The sequence below is a fragment of the Microtus ochrogaster genome, chromosome 19 (assembly GCF_000317375.1).
Source record: "Microtus ochrogaster isolate Prairie Vole_2 chromosome 19, MicOch1.0, whole genome shotgun sequence".
Classification (NCBI taxonomy): domain Eukaryota; kingdom Metazoa; phylum Chordata; class Mammalia; order Rodentia; family Cricetidae; genus Microtus; species Microtus ochrogaster.
Window position 1 is genome coordinate 24,477,176 of NC_022021.1, and position 22,582 is coordinate 24,499,757.

General features: G+C 38.8%; 1 protein-coding gene across 3 annotated transcripts in view; it reads left to right on the plus strand.

The window, feature by feature from the left end:
- The window catches only part of Cast (calpastatin), a 101,146-nt gene that overhangs the window by 13,357 nt on the left and 65,207 nt on the right, over positions 1-22,582 (plus strand). For 2 of the 3 annotated variants that reach the window (XM_013349692.1, XM_013349693.1), the window contains exon 1: positions 16,578-16,681. Coding sequence is in view for 1 of the 3 variants with exons in the window: in XM_026783683.1 (XP_026639484.1) it covers positions 8,525-8,596 (72 nt within the window). In the remaining 2 variants the exon portion in view is untranslated. Of the gene's footprint in view, positions 1-8,524; positions 8,597-16,577; positions 16,682-22,582 lie in introns of those variants that run through there. The other variant, XM_026783683.1, reaches the window with a different exon arrangement.

A 22,582-nucleotide genomic window follows, 5' to 3' on the forward strand; every position in this document is an offset into this window, starting at 1 on the left:
GCACTATTTTAACCTTTGTATTCATGGTATTATGGCTAATGCTTTGCAGTTACTGAAGTGTGATTAGTAAAACCAGGGTCAGAAAATGGGGTTCAGCCTGAAGATCTGAAAAGCAAAACAGCCAGCTACTGGCTCTTAACTCAACCTCAGTCTGAAATAGTGATCCTGTGTCTGGAATCTCAGAATGAGACTGTCTGAAAGCTGTTTCCTCCTATTTTATAATCCTCTATAGGGCTGGAATTAAAGGCATGCAATACCCAGTTTCTATGGCAACTAGTGTGGCTACTGAGATTAAAGGTGCATGTTACCATAATCTGGTCTGTAAGGCTGACCAATGGGACTGTTTTAGTCTCAGGTCTTCAGACAGCCTTTATTTATTAAAATACAATTGAAATGCCACTGCAAGCTACTGTATCTTTTCTTTCCAAAATTGCTGAAGGGCCTCATGAAACTTTCTTTTTTTCAAATATGTATCATTTCTTTTCTCTACCCCTCTTCTGAAAAACATGGGTAGAATTAAGAACATTTGAATGGGTTTTCTGTTACAGGGCTGTCATTGCTACTTAGAAGGGGGCCTAAACTCAAATTTTGTGTGGGAGTCCTCTCTGTGTGCTGTAATTACCATTAATGAATAAAGAAACTGTCTTGGTCTGTTGATAAGGCAGAACTTAGGCAGGCAGGGAATACAGAACTAAATGCTGACAGGAAGAAGAGTCAGCAAGATACCATGGATCTGCTGCCAGAGATAGATGTGCAGAATCTTTGGTGGTAGGCCACGACCTTGTGGTGATACACAGATTAAAAGAAATGGGTTAAATTAAGATGTAAGAGTTAGCCAATAGGAAGTTAGAGCTAATGGGCCAAGCAGTGATTTAATTAATACAGTTTCTGTGTGGTTATTTCAGGGCTATGCTAGCCAGGTAGCCAGGACAAACAAGTAGGCCCTCTTCCTACACAAAGTCAATCTGATTTACAATGTGAAGCCCTGTTTCAAAGCAAAAAGACACATGAGAAACAGACAAGTTTGTGTTTTTGTAATCCATTTTCAAACCAGAACATGAAGCAAGAATTCTTAACAATTGTCTCACTTTTAGGCAAGTTCAACAGTCATTTCTCTGCAGGTCTTGCATATACAGCTCATCAAACAGTCTAGGATAGAGGAGTTACTTGCCCAGATGTCTAACCAATTCCATAAGGAACCTCTTTGGTGCCCATCTTCCTCTTGAAGTAATTGGTGCTGCCAGGAGCAGATGTGTCTCATTGTCATGAAAAGTCCTAAGTTCTTAAAACATTTTAAATGCCATATTCTGAAGGTCTCTGAAAGATTTGAAGAATACCTAACTGAAATATATCTCTGTATATCTAGAAAACCTATCTAACATGACTACAAGCTTGATTAGTATAACTATCTATTAACCTATATTTCTTAATTATACATTACATTTTTAAATGAGCTGCACAAACACAATGCCTTAATTAAGATCAGAAATACATATATGTATAACAAAATTGATCTTAAATTTGTATCAATAAACCAAGATCCATATCAATGCAAAGTATTCATCTCTATAGCATACCCCCTTTAAATGTAAAGAAACATTTACAAACAATATTTGGAAATATGGGCATAGTCTTCTTTAATATGCATACTGGTGTTTATTGGGCAAAGTACTTTTTTGAGGGGTGTTCAAGGTGGCCTTTTAGAGGGTCTTGGTCCATCAAACCACATTAGTCTGGAAGAATTCCACAGGTTCTCATCCTCTGTGGAAACAAAAGAAGAACCTCTTTTCCAAACAACATATCCTTATACCCATATTTTGAATTCAAGATACCTTTAAAACATATATGCTGGTTTAGCTTAACAGCCCATACAATGAAACATCTCTCTGTACTTAGCTCCTTCATAGTCAAAAAATAAGAAGAAAACACAATTACATATATATAGTCTCTCTGAATTTTCCATCTTTACGTGGCTTATTTTTCTTTACTCCTTTCAATCTATTGCTGTCTGTATTCTGTATCTTTAAAGACTTTGTTTATTTTTTTTAAACAATTTGCTTCTTTTCCAACTTTCTATAGTCCTTTTCTTCTTTCTCCCAAACTTATGTACATTTAGCCAACACTGTGTCCCGTTGAGAGGTGTTTTTCATCTGGATTTGTCTTCATTGCATATCTGTAATTATTTTCTGACGAGAAGTGCTTCTTAAATGCTAAGCTCTTCTTATAAACTTATGTGACGCCATTGCTGGGGGAAATATGGCACTGCCTGCTTGCCCCACCTAATTCAGCATAGCGAACCTGTTTGCTGCCTCTGAGAGCCATACTCACAGCTCCATTTTTAGGCACACAGGCAGTGTATGTTTCCATTAAGCAAGTTGCAGCACTCTGTTCACTAACCCCATTTAAATGCTTGGTCTCCTGAAACAGCCAGAGGTTGCTCTGGCAGCACAGCCCAGAAAGCCGGCATTTCAAAAGTGCAGCTTTTTTTCTGCTACTGCTGAATCAGGAAAAGCTCTCTTAAAGGAGCAGTGGTGTGCCGCCAGCAAACAGCAAGAAGTTGTGTTAAACTCTGCATTTTTGTTCCTAGAATTCCTTTTTAAGTTTTCTCAGGTTTTACATGGATTTTAATTGGCCATGTGGGCACCAATTTGTTGTGTGGAGACTACTTGGTCATTCCTGCCATTTGGCAGCTCAGACCTGAAATAATCACACATAAACTATATTATTATTTTTTTCAACTTGCAAATGCTTGCTTTTATTTATTTTTATTTTTTTAATTTATTTATTTATTAAAGATTTCTGTCTCTTCCCTGCCACCGCCTCCCATTTCCCTCCCCCTCTCCCAATTAAGTTCCCCCCCCTCCTCAGCCCTAAAAGCAATCAGCGTTCCCTGTCCTGTGGGAAGTCCAAGGAACCCCCACCTCCATCCAGGTCTAGCAAGTTGAGCATCCAAACTGCCTAGGCTCCCACAAAGCCAGTGCGTGCAGTAGGATCAGAAACCCATTGCCATTGTTCTTGAGTTCTCAGTAGTCCTCATTGTCCGCTATGTTCAGAGACTCCAGTTTTATCCCAGGCTTTTCCAGACCCAGGCCAGGTGGCCTTGGTGAGATGGCATAAAAACAGAGAAGTCGACCAATGGAATCGAATAGAAAACTATATTATTTAAAACACTGCTTGGCCCATTTGCTAACTCTTACATTTGAATTTAACACATCTTCATTAACTGTGTATCACCACGAGGTCATGGCCTACCAGCAAATTTTCAGCATGTCTGTTTCTGGCAATGGTTCCATGTCTTTTCCTGACTCTGCCTCCTTTCTACCAGCAATCAGTTTAGTTTTCCCTGCCTACCTAAGTTCTGTCCTATCAACAAGCCAAGTTAGTTTGTTTATTCACCATTGGTATGCACAGCATACAGAGGGGAATCCCACGTCACTGACTGCAGGGAGCTCAAACACATTGACACATCTACAAAACAACCTCTACACCTAAGGTCAGGGAATATCACAGAAGAGGGTCTTAAAAGACTATGAGGACCAGAGGACCAGGATAGGACATCTGCTTCAAGATATTCTATATATGACAGCAAAGATTGCACCCATGAGATCTCAAAAATATGATCTCCTAAACAAGACATGCACAATGACAATACCAACTCTCATGCTGTCATGGTTGGTTTTATGCCAACTTGACAGAAGCAACAATCATTTAGAAGGGGGACTCTCCATTGATAGTTTTATAAATTCCTTAATAAGGCAAATCTGTTTGATTTCTTGATTAGTGATTGATGTGGGAGGGCCCATGCTACCATGAGTGGAACCAGTCCTGGAAAGGTGGGTCTTGACTGTGTAAGAAAGCAGGCTGAGCAAGATATGAGGAGCAAGCTGGTATGCAGCGTTCCTCCAGGGTTTCTCTTTCAGTTCCCATCTCCAAGTTCCAACCTTGAGTTCCTTCCCTGATTGCTCTCAGTGACAGAATATGAGTGGAGAGTTATAAATTAAAATACACCCCTCCTTCCCAAATTGCTTCTCGTCATGGTGTTGTTTGGAGTTTTAATACAGCAAAAGACAGTTGGCTAAGACTGTCTTTTATGTGGGGGAAACCTAACAAGGTCCCACTCCAGATGATGAACTATGGACAGTTAGTACCTACTAAAGAAAGAAAGAATCACTCTTCGCTAGGGATGGGCTGTTTGATAGACTATCTGAACTAAGTGGTCAGTATTACACAGGTATACAAGTCATACTAAATGGATTCAGCCACTTATATATTTGTATGTATGCATAATTGTATGTGACAATATATGTTTATATGTTAGTGTGTATATATGTATATGTATGAATGTATTTAAGTACATGCATATACTTAAGTATATGTATTAATTAGGGTTCTCTAGCATAACACAATTTATAAAATGAATCTATATATGTAAATACATATATATAAAGGGGATTTATTAGAATGATTTACAGGATGCAGTCCATCTAATCCAACAATGGCTGGTTGTGCACAGAAAGTCCCAGAATCCTTAAGTTGCTTAGTCCATGAGGCAAGAGTTCCAGCTGGTCTAGGTAGATGCTGGCATTCTGAAGAAGTAGGACTTAATGTTAGTAAAAGTATGGGCTTTCTAGCAGTGCTAAGGCAAGTAGGCAAAGAGCAAAACCTTCCTTCTTCCCTGTCCTTATATAGACTTCCAGCAGAAGGTGTGGCCCAGATTCAAAGCATGTCTGCCTGCCTCAAGATCCAGATTAATAGAATGTGTCTTCCTGCCTCAAATATCAGGGTTAGAAGTGGATCTCCCTAGTTTAAATCAAGTAAAATTCCCTCAGAGATGTGCCCTCCATTTCTGTATTTTAGTTAATTCCAGATGTGTTCAAATTGACAACCAAGAATAGCCATCACAGTATTGTGTATGTATATATATCTAAAAAAGAGTTCATTAATTTGAGATGGGAGACACAAGAGGAGAAGGAAAGAGGAAATTATGTAAATATAGTACTAATGAGTGAAATTATCAAAACATTTTTAATTAAATTAAAAAATAATTCTAACTCAAAATACAAAGACCATCGTCCATAGACTTTCATATTACTGTTACCATGTTTTTGTGGTTTATTTCTGTACCTCCTCATAATGGACCTCTGTGGTGCAGGCAGAGCCCTCCCATTTCACAGGGACAGCCTGGAGAGGATAATATTCTCCAGGGTCCTTGGCAGTTGAGCTGCCCTAAACTAGAAGATGAGACTGGAACACCTTGTGGATTTCTGCTTGATGAGCTAAATGGGAACTAAGTAATTATCAAAACAAACAAGAAAACCAAACCAAACCAAGCCAAACAAAATTCTGCCAGAAGGTGCTTGCCAGAGTGGATGTCAATGAAATATGAAACAGGGCACATTTTATTTTTCATTTAAAATTTCTATAGAGCGGTAGGAGTTACTCATTAGGCCTGCTCCTTACAACATTTATCAATATTTTCACCAACCAGAATATCCCATATACTATTTTGCATTTGTAATAGCACATATTCATACTCTTACATAATAAAGCCATTTGTACTTACCTGTGAAACAACATCATGCTGTACAAGAATTTTTGCGAACAATAATTAAAACACTATAATTGCTGGTGCTGAAGAATCTGCCTGTCCTTTAAAAAGACATCTTTTTCATGGATAATGTTTTCAAATATTATGTTTTCATGCTGTCATATAATGTTGCCATTTAATGGACTGACTATTGTGTATGGAACTGTTTTAACAAACATACCAAAACCTACACATTTTAGTTAGAGCTTACAAATCATGTTCCATCAAGTTATTAAATGTTAATTAAAATGCATGGATTAAAAGCAAATATGAAAATAAAATGTGAAAATCTCACCAATATTGTTTCATATTGATTTTAGAATGATCATCATACTTAGAGGTATAAAACAAAAAATGGGTGACTTCAGAACAATAAAATTCAACAATAATCTGATAATTTCCATTGTTGACATAATTTCAAAGCCATTTCCTACTGCCTTAATACCAGAAAATACTTCTATCTCCTCCCTCAATGGTTTTCACTAAGATTGATATTATCTGCTCCTCTGTTTACCTGGATATGAATCTGAGCAACTTTGTAAGTTTCAGTTACTATTTGTACGTTAGGAAGATAGCATTTGTTTACCTTTGAGGATATTCAGATAGTGCGCTACAGTTTCTTAAGTAGTTCAACAAACAGTCCCAAACCTATTTTTAGCAGTTATTTGAGCATGCTAGCTTCCAAGTTAAGCCTTTGAAAGCTTCAGCAGTCATTCAGACACAAAAGTTTGTGTAGTCAAAACTGTCGTTCATAGCATTGTAGATCACTTGTAGATCATTGCAAACTAGAGTCAGAACCCTGGCCCCTGGACTCTGGGATCCGTTTTTATGTCTTAAGTAGAAAGGTGGGCCAGTGCCCTCATACACTCATCTTCACTGTATGTGAAGACAGAAACGAGAATTGTTGGGTTGGGGGTAAGCTGCAATCTCACCAAGCTTCCTTGTGACGCAGATGGCATCATCATCACTCGGTATCTGGGGAATATAAACTTGAAAACCTGCTTGTTCCTTTATTTTATACTGTGCATGAATCAACTCCAATAGTGATTAAGTCAAAGTCACCAAGAATGAATCAGTGTCTCATTAAAAAAAATAAAATAGAGATTCCTGGAGTCATTTAACCAAGAGTGGTCCAGATTTGAATTTTCTTCTCCATGATCTCTATGACTAACATCTTCTCTCTGTTGTGCGAGTCTGAATCTGTGCCTGCCTAAAGGGTGTCTTGTGAATCTGTGTCTGTGTTCTGTCTGTGTATCTTTCCCTGTGTATATCTGTGTGTCTTTATCCTTGGCACAGGACTTTGCTCTGTTTTTATTGAACAGCTCAGACAGTATCCCATGGGGGAAGGAAGAGGATACTTCTCAGAAATCTTAACAAAGTTTCCTAAGGGGCTAAGCCACTGGATCTGACTGACCCCAACTGACCCAGACAGCAAACAGTACTAGAGTCATCATGGTTCATCAGCCAATGTCCATATGTCTATAATTTTGTGTTCAAACTTTATTGTGAATTTTACGTGGTTGGTTTCAACCTTTATATTTACTGCTTTCAACAACTGAACCATATGTATTACTCTGGGTCAGGGCGTGGAAGAGTAAATAATTCAAGATTACAGCTATGCCTTAAGTTGGGTTGTAAAAGTTGATTATCTGGAAATCCACAGTAAGTAAAGGTAGTTGTTACATTGTCCTCTTAAAGGCAAAGTACACAGTAGGATGTGGTTGTGTGATCCAGCAAAAGTTCCATTTTCAGAATGGAAGAAGTATTTTCATAATAATGCATTATCATAATATCCAACCCTTCTTTGGGATTTATTAAAATTCTTAGATTGTTAGGCTTATATTTCTCATAAAATTTGAAAACATTTTGGCCATTTTAAAGTACTTTATTTTTATACCTTCACATCTTTCCTTGGAAATTTACAGTTACCTGTGAACTAGCAGCTTGACTTCACCCTACTAATGTCCACATGCTCTTTGTACTTCCCTCTGACTCTTTTGCTCTTTGTGGTCTTTTGGGACATTTTCTGTTACCATGCCTCCAGTGTTTTCTTCTGCAATTTGTAATCAGTTCCTAATTGTACTTTCTTTACATAGATATTGATTACTATATCCATATTGATTATATGTTGATATTGATGATATATTTATAGCACAATATCAAAATTAGGGTATTGATGTTTATGCATCATGTATACATCGTTATGGCCCTGTTACTATTTGTGTAGATCTGTGTCAGCAGCACTGCAATGAAGATACTCGTGACACAAGACACGCTGGAAACACAGTGTGGGAAATAACTCTGTATTTTATTTTGTCTGTGTATGTCTTGACTTGTAACTTTTGGTTATTCTAGATATATATAAATAATATCTTGTTCATATATCTTTGTTCCTAGCATATTGATCTCAGAATTTTCTTCTGTTTGTTGATGGCAGTCAGCATGTGTTTGACATATCATATGTTCTCAATATACCTAAGTACTATGTATACTGTTTTCAGTTTCTTGATGTTATAGTAGTTTACCTTTTTATAGAAAAGTTCTTGCTTTTATTTCTCTAAGACAACATTTTCTAAGTATAATTATGTCCTTAAGATCTATTACTAAATCACCCTCCATAGATGTTGTGTGACTCATTATACATGCTCTGTCAAACCATAAAAAAGGGGGTAGCCACTATACGGGAAATGACATTTTTGGAAGAACTTCATGGTTCAATGTGGTGACTGCTCGGGTGAGGACTTTTGTGAAACTTGCTTATCTCTGTATTATTTATATATTCTTCAGGCAACACTGTGAAAATTACAAACTTTCATTTATTGTATGTGGTTAGCATATTAATCTGACAGCTGTTTAATAAAGTGTTTTAATGGTATGATCATTTGCACACTGTTCAGGTGTTCTCTCGAACTGAAATTAGTATTTTCTGTTTCCAAGAAAAAAGCATCCAGTTTGGGGAGCAGTCAGCCATCCAGAGTCCATGCTGGTGGAGCTGCCACAGCCACCAAGGTAGGTTATTTCTGAATCCAAGAAAACCTTTGTTCTTCTCTGCTCTACAAGAAAGGCATCAGTCAGTGAGGCTCAGAGGGAAAGTCACCAGTATACATACACCCAGGACCCCAGTCTTTAGTGTCATCCTTTCTCTGGCAAGGCTACACTTGCTAAAACTCTGTAAACATCATTACCAATTGGTGTGCCAGTGATCATGTACTGTAGCCAACAGGAGGCATTTATCACACAGCCACATAGGTGCTTGCTTGCTTTGATATCTGAATGAAAGAGCATTACATACGAAAAATTATTAGATATATGATTTCTAAAATGTGAGAAGAAAGAATGTAGCTTTTTAAAAAATATATTATTTGTGTGTTAGTTCCTACGTGAGCTTTTGTGCACCGTGCAGGTGCAGGTGCTCTCTGAGCCAAGAGGTGTTGGAAGCCCTGGATCTGGAGTTACAAGTTGTTCCTGTAACTGACACACATGCTGACATGCGTGGAAAATGAATCCAGGTCCTCTTGAAGAGCAGTAAGTGCTCTTCCCTACTGGACCATCTCTCCCATCCTGGATGGAGCTACTTCACATAGTTTGAATGATTTAATTTATTTATTTATTAAGGATTTCTGCCTCCTCCCCGCCACCGCCTCCCATTTCCCTCCCCCTCCCCCGATCAAGTCTCTCTCCCTCATCAGCTTGAAGAGCAATCAGGGTTCCCTGACCTGTGGGAAGTCCAAGGACCGCCCACCTCCATCCAGGTTTAGTAAGTTGAGCATCCAAACTGCCTAGGCTCAGTTTGAATGATTTAAAATCTAGTAAAACCATTTATGGTATAGGTATTGATGCCATATAATGTGTTCAATAGGTGTTATTATAATAAATATCTGTAAATAGTCTTAGGCTTTTTCATATACTATGAACAAACTATTACTCTGTTCTCCTGCTTCTTCAGAAAATAAATCAAATATCTCTCATAGTCATTTATCATATCAGGTTCTCTGCTAAGCGTTGTGTATACTCCCTCAGAACTTTATATTATTTATTTTTCTATTGCTTAGGGAGCAATAGTTCAGAGAGGTTAGGTAAACTTGATGTGCTCCCCTCATGAATAGGATAGAGTTTGGGTTGACCTAGGTTTCCTGAATGGCCCTTCACAATGAGAGGTTCCATGAAATCTGAGTATTTTTTTGTAATATTAAAACTTCCAAGCTTTCGAACTTATGACAGAATCATTCCAACATCACTTTTCAAGTCAAAAATAAAAGAAAATTTTCTGTTGATCCTATTGCAACTCTGTGCTGTGGTCAGATATGTACAAGATTATCTGAAACCTTATGCTGTTTCAGAGTTCTTTACACAATATTTTATTTAAACAGCTTTTCTTTAAAGCTAATGATTATCCTATGAAGTCTGTTAATTTTTAAATTTATGCGATTTTTGATGAATGGTTGATGTTTTAGTGTGGCCCAAATCATCAAGGTACTCAGTCCAACAGTCAGTAAAAAACTAATGTTGAGCCTGTAAAATCAAGCTAGCGCCAGTACCACTGAAATTTAAGGTCCTGAGTTTATCTTATGGACCTTTTCAAATATATCTTCTACCAGTCAGTAAAAATGACTAGAGCATTGTAAGGCGATGACTCTTAAATAACAGTTTACTGTTTTAGAGCTGCACTATTTTAACCTTTTGCTGATGCTGGGGACCCACAACACTGACACTCACTCAAGAGGTACTGCTTCCAATGGTCTAACAGTCTGAAGTTTGGATTTCCTCTTTACCATGTATTTTCTTATTTAAATGACTGAGCTCAGCAGCAGGTGAATATGATCTTTGTTGTAATGGTTGCTGCAAAGCTGAAAATGAGATAAAATGTATGAAGCATGGCACCCTGGGCTGCACAGCTGCCAACTCCTGAGAAACCTGCTCACCATGGTTCCTCTGGTCAATCCTCATTATTTGTTGCTAAGGTACTGAAGATTTTCCAAGTCTTAATTTTATGTTATTGGGGCCTATATTTAATGCCTTACATCTAATTTATGCCTTTAAAATGTGATGGAATTTATGAGGAAATCCATGTGCACAGTGGTACTTAGTGAAGTCATTTGTAGTTTCCAGAATTACTGGATGTTCAGTACTAGTGATGGGAAAACAATCCCTAGTTTATTTCTAGCATAGATATGTGACGTGAGAGGCTTTTTTTTTTTTTTTTTTTTTTTTTTTTTTTTTTTTCACACAGAAAGCTACCATTCCACCTTTCTGAGGTTAGGTGATCAGTAAACCTGTTCTCATTTTAGAAACAGAGGGACATGGCATAGGTGGAAACTGGAGGCATTTTGACCACATCTTTTTTTGTTAAAGGCAAACTTGAAAGATCTTTCCTTGGCTTTTATAACTGCCCTTTCTATCCTTTAATCTCAGGTTTCACCTTGCTCTTCCTTGGTGCCTTTCTGAGTCACTTTCTTCCACTAGTTTCTTGAATACTAGGTTTTGTAGGGTTTAATTCTAACTCTTTTGCCTTCTTAGTTCTTAGGAGACTTTAGGTTACATTAGTTGCCTTTCTATTGTGATCAAGTAGGACAACTAAGGAACTCACAGAAGGGAGAATTTATTTGGACTGGCAGTTGCAGAGGGCTAAGAGGAATGGTAACGGAGGTGGGAACATGTAGCAGGAAGCTGAGAGAACACATCTCCAACATCAAGCACTAAGCAAAAAGAGTGAGCTAGACCTGGTGTGAGGCTTTAAACTTTGAACGTCTGCCATGAGGGCAGCACTTCCTCTAGCAAGACTGCTCCATCCAAACCTTTGTAAACAGTAAAGCAACTGGTGACTAAGTGTCAAGTACTGCAGCCTTGGGAAGACACTTATCATTCAAACTACCACATAGGCATTTGCCTGATTCCTTCCATACTGTGTTGAAAGGGCTGTAACTCAGTAATAGCATCTCAGGGGACAATAAAAAAAGCAGGGGTTATTAGTGTGGAATAAGTGAAGACTTTTACTGCAGAATTGCCATAATACATATAAGAAAGCAAATATCCTGAAACAGAGAAGTCATGACCAAATGGCAGATACAGCAGGCTGTCAAGTTTAATCCTAGTGTTCTTGATTATGGACACATTCATCATGACAGTTAAAATAACTAATAGTTGTATACTTGTTGATAACTATTAAATCAGAAATAAATATGTATTTGATTTTATGCTAGTGATGTGTTTATAGAATGTTTCTGCCTATTCCCAAACAGAATTTGTTTTAACAAAGTTAATGATTATCTTCATAAGCAATGTCCTGTATGCTGTGTAATTATAGGCTTAAAAGATCTAAAATTATGACATAATTTAGATATATCTAACTCAAAATAGTTACTGAAAAGTGTTGAGCACCTAAAAATCAGTTTTCAATAAATTAATAATGAACACTGATGAAATTGTCAACTTTATATACTCTCTGATTAAAGTCAATATGACAATAATTGTGAATCATAATTTGTCATTTGGTTTTATTACTGGAAGAGTCCTGACAACTATTTCGATCATCAAAATAGCTTCTATGGATGTCTCAGTATGCTATCAGGATATAGTATTCAGAGTTATGTCTCATTAGAACACACCCTGACTACTAGTTTAGGATAGAAAGGAATTTCTTCAGGGACAGTAAATAGTTCATAGGCAACTCATAACAATCCAGCAGAAGGAGACTCAAACTTTGCTCCTGTAATACTGTACAGCATCACATAGATCTTTTCTGTCTAAATCCTGCTACAACCACGGTCCAGCATTTAGCTCCATTAGGACTGGTAGCAGAGCCTGTTGCTGTCAAGCCCATTCTGTAGAATTGCTGTTCTTATGGTTAGATGCCTCCTCACATTGTTCACCTCCAAGCTCTTCTTAGCAACAACAAAAGAATTTATTTTTATTTTTGTGAATGTGTATGTGTGTATAGTTATACGCCACATGAGTAGGTGCTCTCAGAGACAGAAGAACGTGTTGAATTCCCGGGCCTGCTATTTTAGGCAATGGTAAATTGCCTGGTGTGGGAACTAGAAACTGAACTCAGGTGTCCCGGAAGAAAAGCATACCGCAGCCCCCTCTGAATTTTCCAAGTATAGAACATTTGACGAGCCAATGTAACTAACAAGATTCAATCTTTCTAAAAGAGACTATGGACATAACTTTTCTACATTCTAGTTTGGGGAGACACACACTGTTGAAATGGAAAATTAACAATATGCTAAAGATTTTTAATGTGCCATCAGCTGTCAAGTGGCAAGTCTTCACTAAAGATAGAAAGACACAGGAGAACTCTCTAATTGAACAAAAAGTTCAGTTAGGTCACTGATGGTTTGTTCCTCAGCAACAAACTGCCTATAAACAGATGAAGCCACAAGCAACATTTTTTTTTTTTTCAGTCTGGATGGGAGAAGATCAACAAAAGCAAAGCAGCCTTCAGGGAAATGCTTTGCACATCTTAACTTTGGTACTACAGATATCCAAAGCTCTTGCTTTTCTTCCTTCTCCTTAGTCAGCGCCAGGAGCTGGACTAATTATGATGTTCAAAATTAGAATCCCCTGGGTACCCTGAATCATGTGGATCACACATATACTGCAATGTACTATGAAATGGCACTTTAACCTCATAATCATATCAATACTGTTGCTTAAGGCAAGGATAAGTTCTTGAATTTAAAGGAAAATCCATTCTAAAATTAGTAATCATAAAATAATTGCAGCAAATTTTAAAATATTTTCTAAGTAATGTACAAGTGACCGACATTTGTCAATACATTCCTGCTTGTAAACTTCATGTTATTTTTATATACAATTGAATCTTTGGGAGTTATTAAAATGAGATTTCTGATTAAAGAAGTCTGGGGTGAGGCTGATACTCTGCTTTTCTCACAAGCTCCCAGCTGTTTAACTACTCTGTCTTTAGATTACCTGTGTATCAATGGAGAATTTGGCCAAAATGAACATGTTCAGCTTTGAAGCCAAAGAATCAATTCCCAGTGTGGAACAAGATGTAGTATTTTAAGTGTTGACTAGGCACAGCCAGATGATGAAAACACCATATGATCTGAAAACCATAAGCAGACAGAGGACAACCCTCAAAGAACATGACAAGCACAGCAATGGTTGGCCATAGAGGCAGGAAGAATGTCCTTGCTCATTTCCAAGCCTGGGAGCCCCTTTCTCCCTGGCTAACTTCACTGGACAGTTTCCTTCTAGCCCTGTGGTTACTCTTCTGACTCATCCTGGGCCCAGAAACCTTCCCCTCCACCCACTTTCCATTGAAGTCACAGCTGCCTAATGCTGGAAGCTAGGAGCCAGGACTGGAGTATGTCCAACCAAGTCAGGAGAAATATCATTCAGTAAAAACTAGGAGAACTGAAATACCCTACTTCTCCCAAGGAAAGAACAATTCTCACAATCAATAAGAAGTGAAATTTAAGTTATATTTTCATTAAGATGAATTCTAACAAGATATTTTGGGAGATTATAAAATATCACAGCTGGGCATTGTCTTACTTTACAGGCTCTATTTGATAGAAGTAAAAGAAAACTGAAAACAAGTCCATTGTGCTGGCCACCCTGAGTGGGAAGGCAGAGAGTGGCACCTGCCCCAACTGGCAGTGGGATGTGGAGAAGAACATAACAGTGAAAGGGAGAGCTTTGCTCCCCAGTGATCCCCAGTTATCACTTCTGTGTTGGCATCTCAGCTGGGGCTGAGGCCTCCACTCCTCAAACACCTGTCACCATGATTCCCCCCACTCCAATTCCAAGCCCAAGGACAAGGGTGGTTATCCTAGTAAGTTTGTGACTTTAGAAAAACTTAGATTGCCATGTGACTTTTAAAATATGGTAACTAACTGCATCAGTTACTTTTTAACTTGGTTTTCTTCTCAAAGAGTTGTGCCTTAATTAACTAATTTATTTATCTTCCTAGAATAGCAGTATCCATTTCTGAATTCACATATTTTATTCACTGGTTTCAAAACATTTTTTTATGTTTTCGAATGTGAAATTGTATAATATTCAATGACTTAGTACAATTCAGATTCTGTTAGACTGTTCTTTTTTAATTTTTTTCTTTCTTTTTTATTGTTACTTAAGAAAATACCAATCCAAATTCTTACTCCTTCCCCTCCTCCCAGTCCCCTCCCTCTCCCTCTGCAGACCCTCCCCCCACATCTCCAACCCTAAGGGAATGCCATGCACCCTGCCCTGTGGAAAGTCCAAAGACCTCCCTACTACATCTAGGTTGAGCAAGGTTTACATCCAAAGAGAATAGGATTTCATGAGGCCGATATATGCAGTAGAGACACATCTCAGTGTCACTATCAGTGGCCCCTCAGTCTGCCCCAGCTGTTAACCCCCTTCAGAGGGTCTTGGTTGTTCCTATGCTCATTCACTCCTGGTCCAGTTGGAGTTGGTGAGCTCCCATTAGCTCAAGCAAACTGTCTCAGTGGTCAGTGGATGACTCCCTCATGGTCTTGAATTCCTTGCTCCTACTCTCACTCCTTCCACTCTTCAAATAGATCTTGGGAGCTCAGTCCAGTGCTCCAATGTGGGTCATTGCCTCTGTTCCCATCTGTCGTTGGACGAAGGCTCTATGGTGATATTTAAGATAATCATTAGTCGGACTACAGGGTAACGTCAGTTCAGACACCCTCTCCTCTGTTGCTTGGGGTTTTAGCTGGGTTTTATCCCTGTGAATTCTTGGGCATTTTGGGCTCTAGTCAAGTTTCTTGCTAACTCCATAATGGCTCCCTCAATCAAGGTATTTCTTCCCTTGTTCTCATATCTGTCCTTCCTTCATCTCGACTATCCCATTCCCTCAAGTTCTCCTTTTCTCCATTTCCTTCTACTCCCTGCCCCCCACTCCCAATTTTTTGTCTAATTCTAATTTCCAGGTGGGTCTATACATGTTTTTCTTTGGGTTCACCTTATTACTTAGTTTCTCTAGGATCCTGAGCTAAAGGCTCGTTGCCCTTTGTTTATGACTAGTATCCACTTATGAGTGAGTACATACCATATTCGTTGTTTTGGGTCTGGATTACCTCACTCAGGATAATGTTTTCTATTTCCGTCCATTTGCATGCAAAATTTAAGATGTCATTGTTTTACTGCTGAGTAGTACTCTAATGTGTATATATTCCACACTTTCTTCATCCATTCTTCCATTGAGGGGCATCTAGGTTGTTTCCAGGTTCTGGCTATTACAAATAATGCTGCTATGAACATAGTTGAACAAATGCTCTTGTAGTATGTTTGAGCATCTTTTGGGTATATTCCCAAGAGTGGAATTGCTGGATCCTGAGGTAGATTGATTCCCAGTTTTCTGAGAAACTACCACACTGATTTCCAAGTTGCACAAGTTTGCATTCCCACCAGCAACGGATGAGTGTTTCACTTGCTCCACAACCTCTCCAGCATAAGCTATCATTAGTGTTTTTGATCTTAGCCATTCTGACCAGTGTAAGATGATATCTCAAAGTTGTTTTGATTTGCATTTCCCTGATAGCTAAAGAAGAAGAACATGTCCTTAAGTATCTTTTGGCCATTTGAAATTCTTCTGTTGAGAATTCTCTGTTTAGTTCAGTACACCATCAATCTGTAGTTTTACAGGTGTTTGGAATCCGGGATTACCATTGCTACCTTTCATTAACTTCATGACTTCAAAGGGCTATTTAGGGAGTGTGCTGAGAAGGATGTCAACCATTGCTGCTCATTTTGTTAGTCTAAAAGTGACATCAAAAAGAAGACCTGCCATCCCCTGCCGCTTACAGTACATAGGGCACATAGGACATGTGGCCTGCATCACACATTGTGGGCTTAGTTACGTAGCCAGGGGATGCCAAGCGCCACCACTAGAGAGCACCAAGGGACCTCAGCCCAGACGGAGCAGGTTCAGAACAGGCGTCCTGAGGAGGAGGGCGAGAGAACCGGCAGGCCCCGCCCCGCCCCGCCCCGCCCCGCCCCGTGAGTCACTCTGAGGGCTCAGTTTACACTCGGAACTGAAAGGCAGAGGTTGAGTTTCTATCGGAATGCAGTCATCCCCTAAACCAAGCTGAGGTCTCCGGCCCTGGCATCACGCTCTGAGTGAGTACTGATTTGGGTCTCTTTGCTCCAAAACCGCCTCTGCCTTTCGCGGGCCCTAAACCTGTCTGTGCCAGGATCCTGCCTCTGACTCCCGGCCGGGGATTCGGTCTCTTACTGTTGTCATGACTGAAGCTAGCATTTCTCCCCAGATAGGCTCTAACTCTGAAGGACTTTGTTCTCCACCCTTCCTGTCTGGAACACTCTTGCTGGCCTTATAGCTGGGAAGTTATCTGCTGACAGGACAAGAAGGATTACAAAACAGGGGTTTGTGCCCCCTGGACCTCATGTTGAAACAGTAACAGCAGCAGCTACCTAATGATTTGGCTTGACACTCTTTGGTCTCCAGCATCAGATGCCCCCCACCCGACCCTGGAGGCCTGTGCCCATCCCCAGCCTCAGGGCCCCCAGTCTATCGGTTTCAGAGAATGAGCTCACTGTGTGTGACCTTTCAGTGTACCTGACACATACTGGGTGTGGTGGAGCAAGTGTTGTAACACGTTTGAGCTCTGTTTCCCTGAACATAAACCAAGACTGTGGAAGGATAAAGTCACTGATGAAAGTTTCACATCTATCAAGAACACAGAGTCTTCTCAGAGATTTCAGGATGTCTTCCGAAGTACTAGGGCTCCACATTCTCCACTTGTATACTCTCTAAGAAGCAAGTTCATTATTCCCATTGTGCATGCACCTTGAGAAAACAAGAGAGAATTTATGCAGCTTCCCACATTCAGTAGAACTGGGAGCCAGGAGTTTTTAAGAACCCACCACTCCGTCAGTGAGACATGGGTGCTTATTCAGAAGCTCTGGAAGCTTCCTGCATGTCAATTTTTTTTTTCTAGAGGGAATTTCTCCAGTGCAGAGCGGCTCAACAAGGAGCAGCATGTACTACTCAAAGACAGAATGTGTGTTCTCTTACCAAGAGCTAATATTTTGCTTATGGGAATGAATTTAATTTTCAATATCTGGAAGGAGTATTAAGTTTCATGGGGATGTGGTAAGGGGTTACACTTGACTCTAAGACGCTTAAAGGGCTGAAATGAACTAGCAAAGGTTAGCATTTTCATGTCAAACTTGAAAACTCACATTGGAGACTAATGGAGAAGTAGAGGAGATGGCCATAGGAGTGAAAGACTAAAGAAGGAAAGCGTGCGCGCGCGTGTGTGTGTGTGTGTGTGTGTGTGTGTGTCCGCACGCATTTTAATTACTTCTGTGTCTGTTACAAACTTGTGCTTTACACACTGTGAGATGGTGTTTATGAAGCAGTCATTCTGAAATGAATGCTGTCTTTGTTGCAGTTCTGTTGTTTTGAGAGAGGATTCCCAGTGCATGATTACATATAATTAGCCTCCAAGTAACTTCAGTTGGACTAGAGACAGTTCTTCTAGTATCTGGTAGAATTGGATAAGAATACATCTCCCCCACAATGAAAATGTAAGAGGTATAGTATAAAACAGTAATTTAGAAGAATGAAACCAAACAGAAAAACAACAAAAATGGTGTAATTAGTTTGAACTAGTTTCTTAAAATTGGTGAGGTATTAGTTTTCCTATTGATGATTTGTAACAATGGCTGTATCTTTAAGTCATTACATCATCTTAGGTAAGAAGTACTTTGTTTCCACAAATAGGAGCTGTCTGATGAATCTAGGCTTGTATTCTTGTGCACACAAATGTCTTTGCATCTTCTCCCTGTTAAAAAAATTACAGTTTCCTCATTTTGGAGATGATGTGAATCTGAAATAAATGCATTAGCATCCTTATGTTTGGACTGAGAGCAACTTTTTTTTCAGTATGCTGCATTAATAATAGGACTTCTGGAAAAGCACAGTTGTTCTTCATAAACAATTATATGTTCCTCCGTGGATGACTTGCAGAAAAGCACATTAGTCACCCATTGCTCTTCAACAGACAACTTTTGGCACTTCGTGTGACAGTTCCGAGTTATTCTGTTACCTTGATATATTTTTTAATTAATTAATTATTTATTATGTATACAGTGCTCTATTTGCATGTATCCCTGCAGGCCAGAAGAGGGCACCAAATCTCATTACAGATGGTAGTGAGCCACCATGTGGTTGCTGGGAATTGAACTCAGGACCTCTGGAAGAGCAGGCAGAACTCTTAACCACTGAGCCATCTTTCCAGCCCATGTTACCTTGATATTTTAAGGATAAATTACAACATCTAGAACCTTATGGCTTCTGAGTATGTCTATGTATTTGAACATTCGGTATTCGGGTACCAACTGTATTCATGCTAGTAGCAAAGAGGCATTGTTTAGTTCATACATAGTAGTGCTCTATATTGTCTACACTAAACAGTAATAAGTTACTTCAAAGTGATTGCAATAGGCCCATGAAAATAGGCTAGCATAGTTTTTATTGAAACAATATTAATACTCATGGACACATTTTCTGAAAAATACTATGTTCTGAACTACACTGAGTATTGATATGTCCATGATGATGTAGATATAAAATACATTTATTGAATCCATCTTAAAGATTAGGAAAGTAATATCACCCCCATATATTATTTTCTCTGATATATTCAACAGCTATCTACAAGAAACTTTCTAAGCATTGAGTCTTAATGCATGAAAGGTTATTACATAATCTAGTCTTATTTGGTTGCAATAACCTTAGTTTTCAGAATTTCAGGTTCTATCCTGTTAGCCTGCCAAAGGCACAACCTCATCTTTGAACTGCCACATCTTCTACCATAGTGTCTTCCACAAAGCACTCAATCAGTATCTCTTTAAATGGGTTGCAAACATATATTAGTTTTATTTTAATATGAATAGAACCCCGGGATGCTCTTACATTAATATCCATTCCTTACTTCTATTTGTATACAATATACTCTTAAACTTTTGTCAAATAATAAACATGTTAAGGCCAGGCGGTGGTGGCGCACGCCTTTAATCCCAGTACTTGGGAGGGAGAGGCAGGCGGATCTCTGTGAGTTCAAGACCAGCCTGGTCTACAATAGCTAGTTCCAGGACAGGCTCCAAAACCACAGAGAAACCCTGTCTCGAAAAACCAAAAAAAAAAAAAAAAAAACATATTAAGTTTCAAAAAGTATTTGCAACTTATAGAGTGTTATAATGAATGCCATTTTATATTTCTTTCTAACACCAAACAAGTCTCTTCATTAATGCAACAGTATCCAGAGACTCTGTCATATTAGAATAAAACTAATCTGGCTGATTCTAAAACCCTCCCTTTGAGATTCCCTTGACTATTCTCCCCTGGTTGTGGACTGGGTTTCCATTCATTGTCATGTGTGCCAGTGATTTTTATTTTGTCCTGGGACTTTCCACAGCTGAGCTGGAACCCTTATAACAGCAACGCGAACCAGCTGTGAGAGTGCTTTCTCCAGCTGTTCCTCTTGGTTTGCATGTATTTGTGTCTTTATTTTTCTTGACAAGAATGCCAACGTATAAAAAAAGGAGAGGCAAGCCTATGGGCATCTAGAACCCCATCCTTTTTCCATCTCTAATGATGCATTGCTTTCAGTTTAGTTCCTGATCTCATATTTGGCATCCAGAGTCTGGAGGATGCTGCCTTTAGTTAGATAGAAAGAACCCCATACAGTTGTACATACTTAGAAAATGATTTTCATGTCTCTTTCCACACAAATGGTTCACATACATTCATTCCAAAGTGTTTAATATTTAGAGTTGATAGTAGTTATGTTTTATTACCAGTCCCTTTGAATACTCTTTAAGATTTGAATTTCTTTTAAATTGTATGTATATTTATATATGGACAGGTGAATTTGAGTATAGGTGCCCATAGAGACCATTGACATTGAATGACAGATGAATTTACAGATATCTCTATGCTGCCATATCTGGGATTATACCTGAACTCTGGTCCTCTCCGAGAGAACAGTACATACTCTTAGTCAGTGAGTGATCTCTCCGGCCCCTGCTATACTCCTAAAATAATAGCAATTAAAAATATAGCTGAGCCCCTGTGAGGTGGTGTAAGCCTTTAGTCCAAGTACTTGGGAGGCAGAGGCAGGCAGATTACTGTGAGTTCAAGACTGGACTGGTCTACATAATGAGTTCCAGAACAGCTCGAGCTATAGTGACCCTGTTTTTAAAAAATAAAACAAAAATGAAATAAATTGTTGTGTGAATGATGCCTGTCAGAGTTCAGAAGTCTAACAGTCTATTAAAGAAACCTCTATGTTCTACCCACAGGCACTGCTTTTGGTCAGTCTTATTAAAAGTGTAGCCAGAGAAAGTTTCAAAAATAGAATTATTAGTCCATTTTCCAGTTATATGTCCTTTTTCTTTGCTGTTCATATGAACAGGGCAAATGAAATCATTTTTTATATGTCAGCTTCAACGACTAGCCATCATTAGTCACATAACATCATTTTTTGAGGTGTACTTTTTATAAGACACAATTTCAAAGATGTATGCATCTCGGAGGTCTAGGCCTACAAACAAGGAACTAAAACTCATGACCATAATTTAAACTGTTCACTACTGTGACTTCTCTTTAATATTCTCCATCTCTTTTCCTTTGCTGCAGTTAGATAAATATCTGCAACTGCCTCATCTACTCCCTGTTCAGTTATTCATAATTCATGCTTTTATCTATGAATGATATGACATTTTCATTCCTTTGTCTCTGAACTTTAAAACATTTCAAGTCTGCTTCAGATTACCTTGTTGTATTCAGCCTTTGAAGATCATTTCTCCAGTGTTTGCAACTGTTGACTTTCACTATCAGTGTGTTCTTTCCTGATGGCATTTGAAACAAACTCAGAAGAGTTTCAGGGAAGATTGTTTCCATGAGTTTGTCTCCTTGTGTTGTAGACTTGTTTCACCAGATATTCATAAAACACCCTAGCTGTTGTCATTTAGGTCTTATGTGTGTGGCTGCTTGTGCTTGGAACGCTTTGCCACATGGAGAGAGTGATTTAATTTCTGAATGTTTAATGGCTTTCCTCTTTCTCATTGTGTGTTTTTAAAGTCTGGTTACATCTAGAGAAAAATTCCATTGCTGTTGCCCAGGGTAGGGATGTTGGGGTGGTGTTGCTTAATATGTGCTGTGGATAGTGTATTCATTGTATTTCCCAAATTTCCTGAGAAACCGCCACACTGCTTTCCAAAGTGGTTGTACAAGTTTGCATTCCCACCAGCAATGGATGAGTGTACTCCTTTCTCCACAACCTCTTCAGCAAAGGCTATCGTTGGTGTTTTTGATTTTAGCCATTCTGACAGGTGTAAGATGGTATCTTAAAGTTGTCTTGATTTGCATTTCCCTCATCTCTAAGGAAGTTGAGCGTGATCTTAAGTGTCTTTTGGCCATTTGGACTTCTTCTGTTGAGAATTCTCTGTTCAGCTTAGTGCCCCATTTTATAATTGGGTTAATTAGCCTTTTACGGTCTAGTTTCTTGAGTTCTTTATATATTTTGGATATCAGACCTTTGTCAGTTGTGGGGTTGGTGAAGATCTTCTCCCAGTCAGTGGGTTGCCTTTTTGTCTTAGTGACAGTGTCCTTTGCTTTACAGAAGCTTCTCAGTTTCAGGAGGTCCCATTTATTCAATGAGGCCCTTAATGTCTGTGCAGCTGGGGTTATACATAGGAAGTGGTCTCCTGTGCCCATGTGTTGTAGAGTACTTCCCACTTTCTCTTCTTAAAATTCAACAAAAATTGACCACAAAACATACCTAAACTTGTATTTCCCATCTTTATGCCAATAACTCTGTGCAAAGCCTGCAGCCAAGATTCCTTTCATCTTGATATACTGGGAACTCAGTATTGGGTCTGTTTCTAATATCACCGTGAGCTGATCATCTTCCAGTGTGTTCAGGGAGATCTCCAACAACTACTAGTCTAAATGATTCACATAACTTTATTTATTCTCAGTATTTGTATATT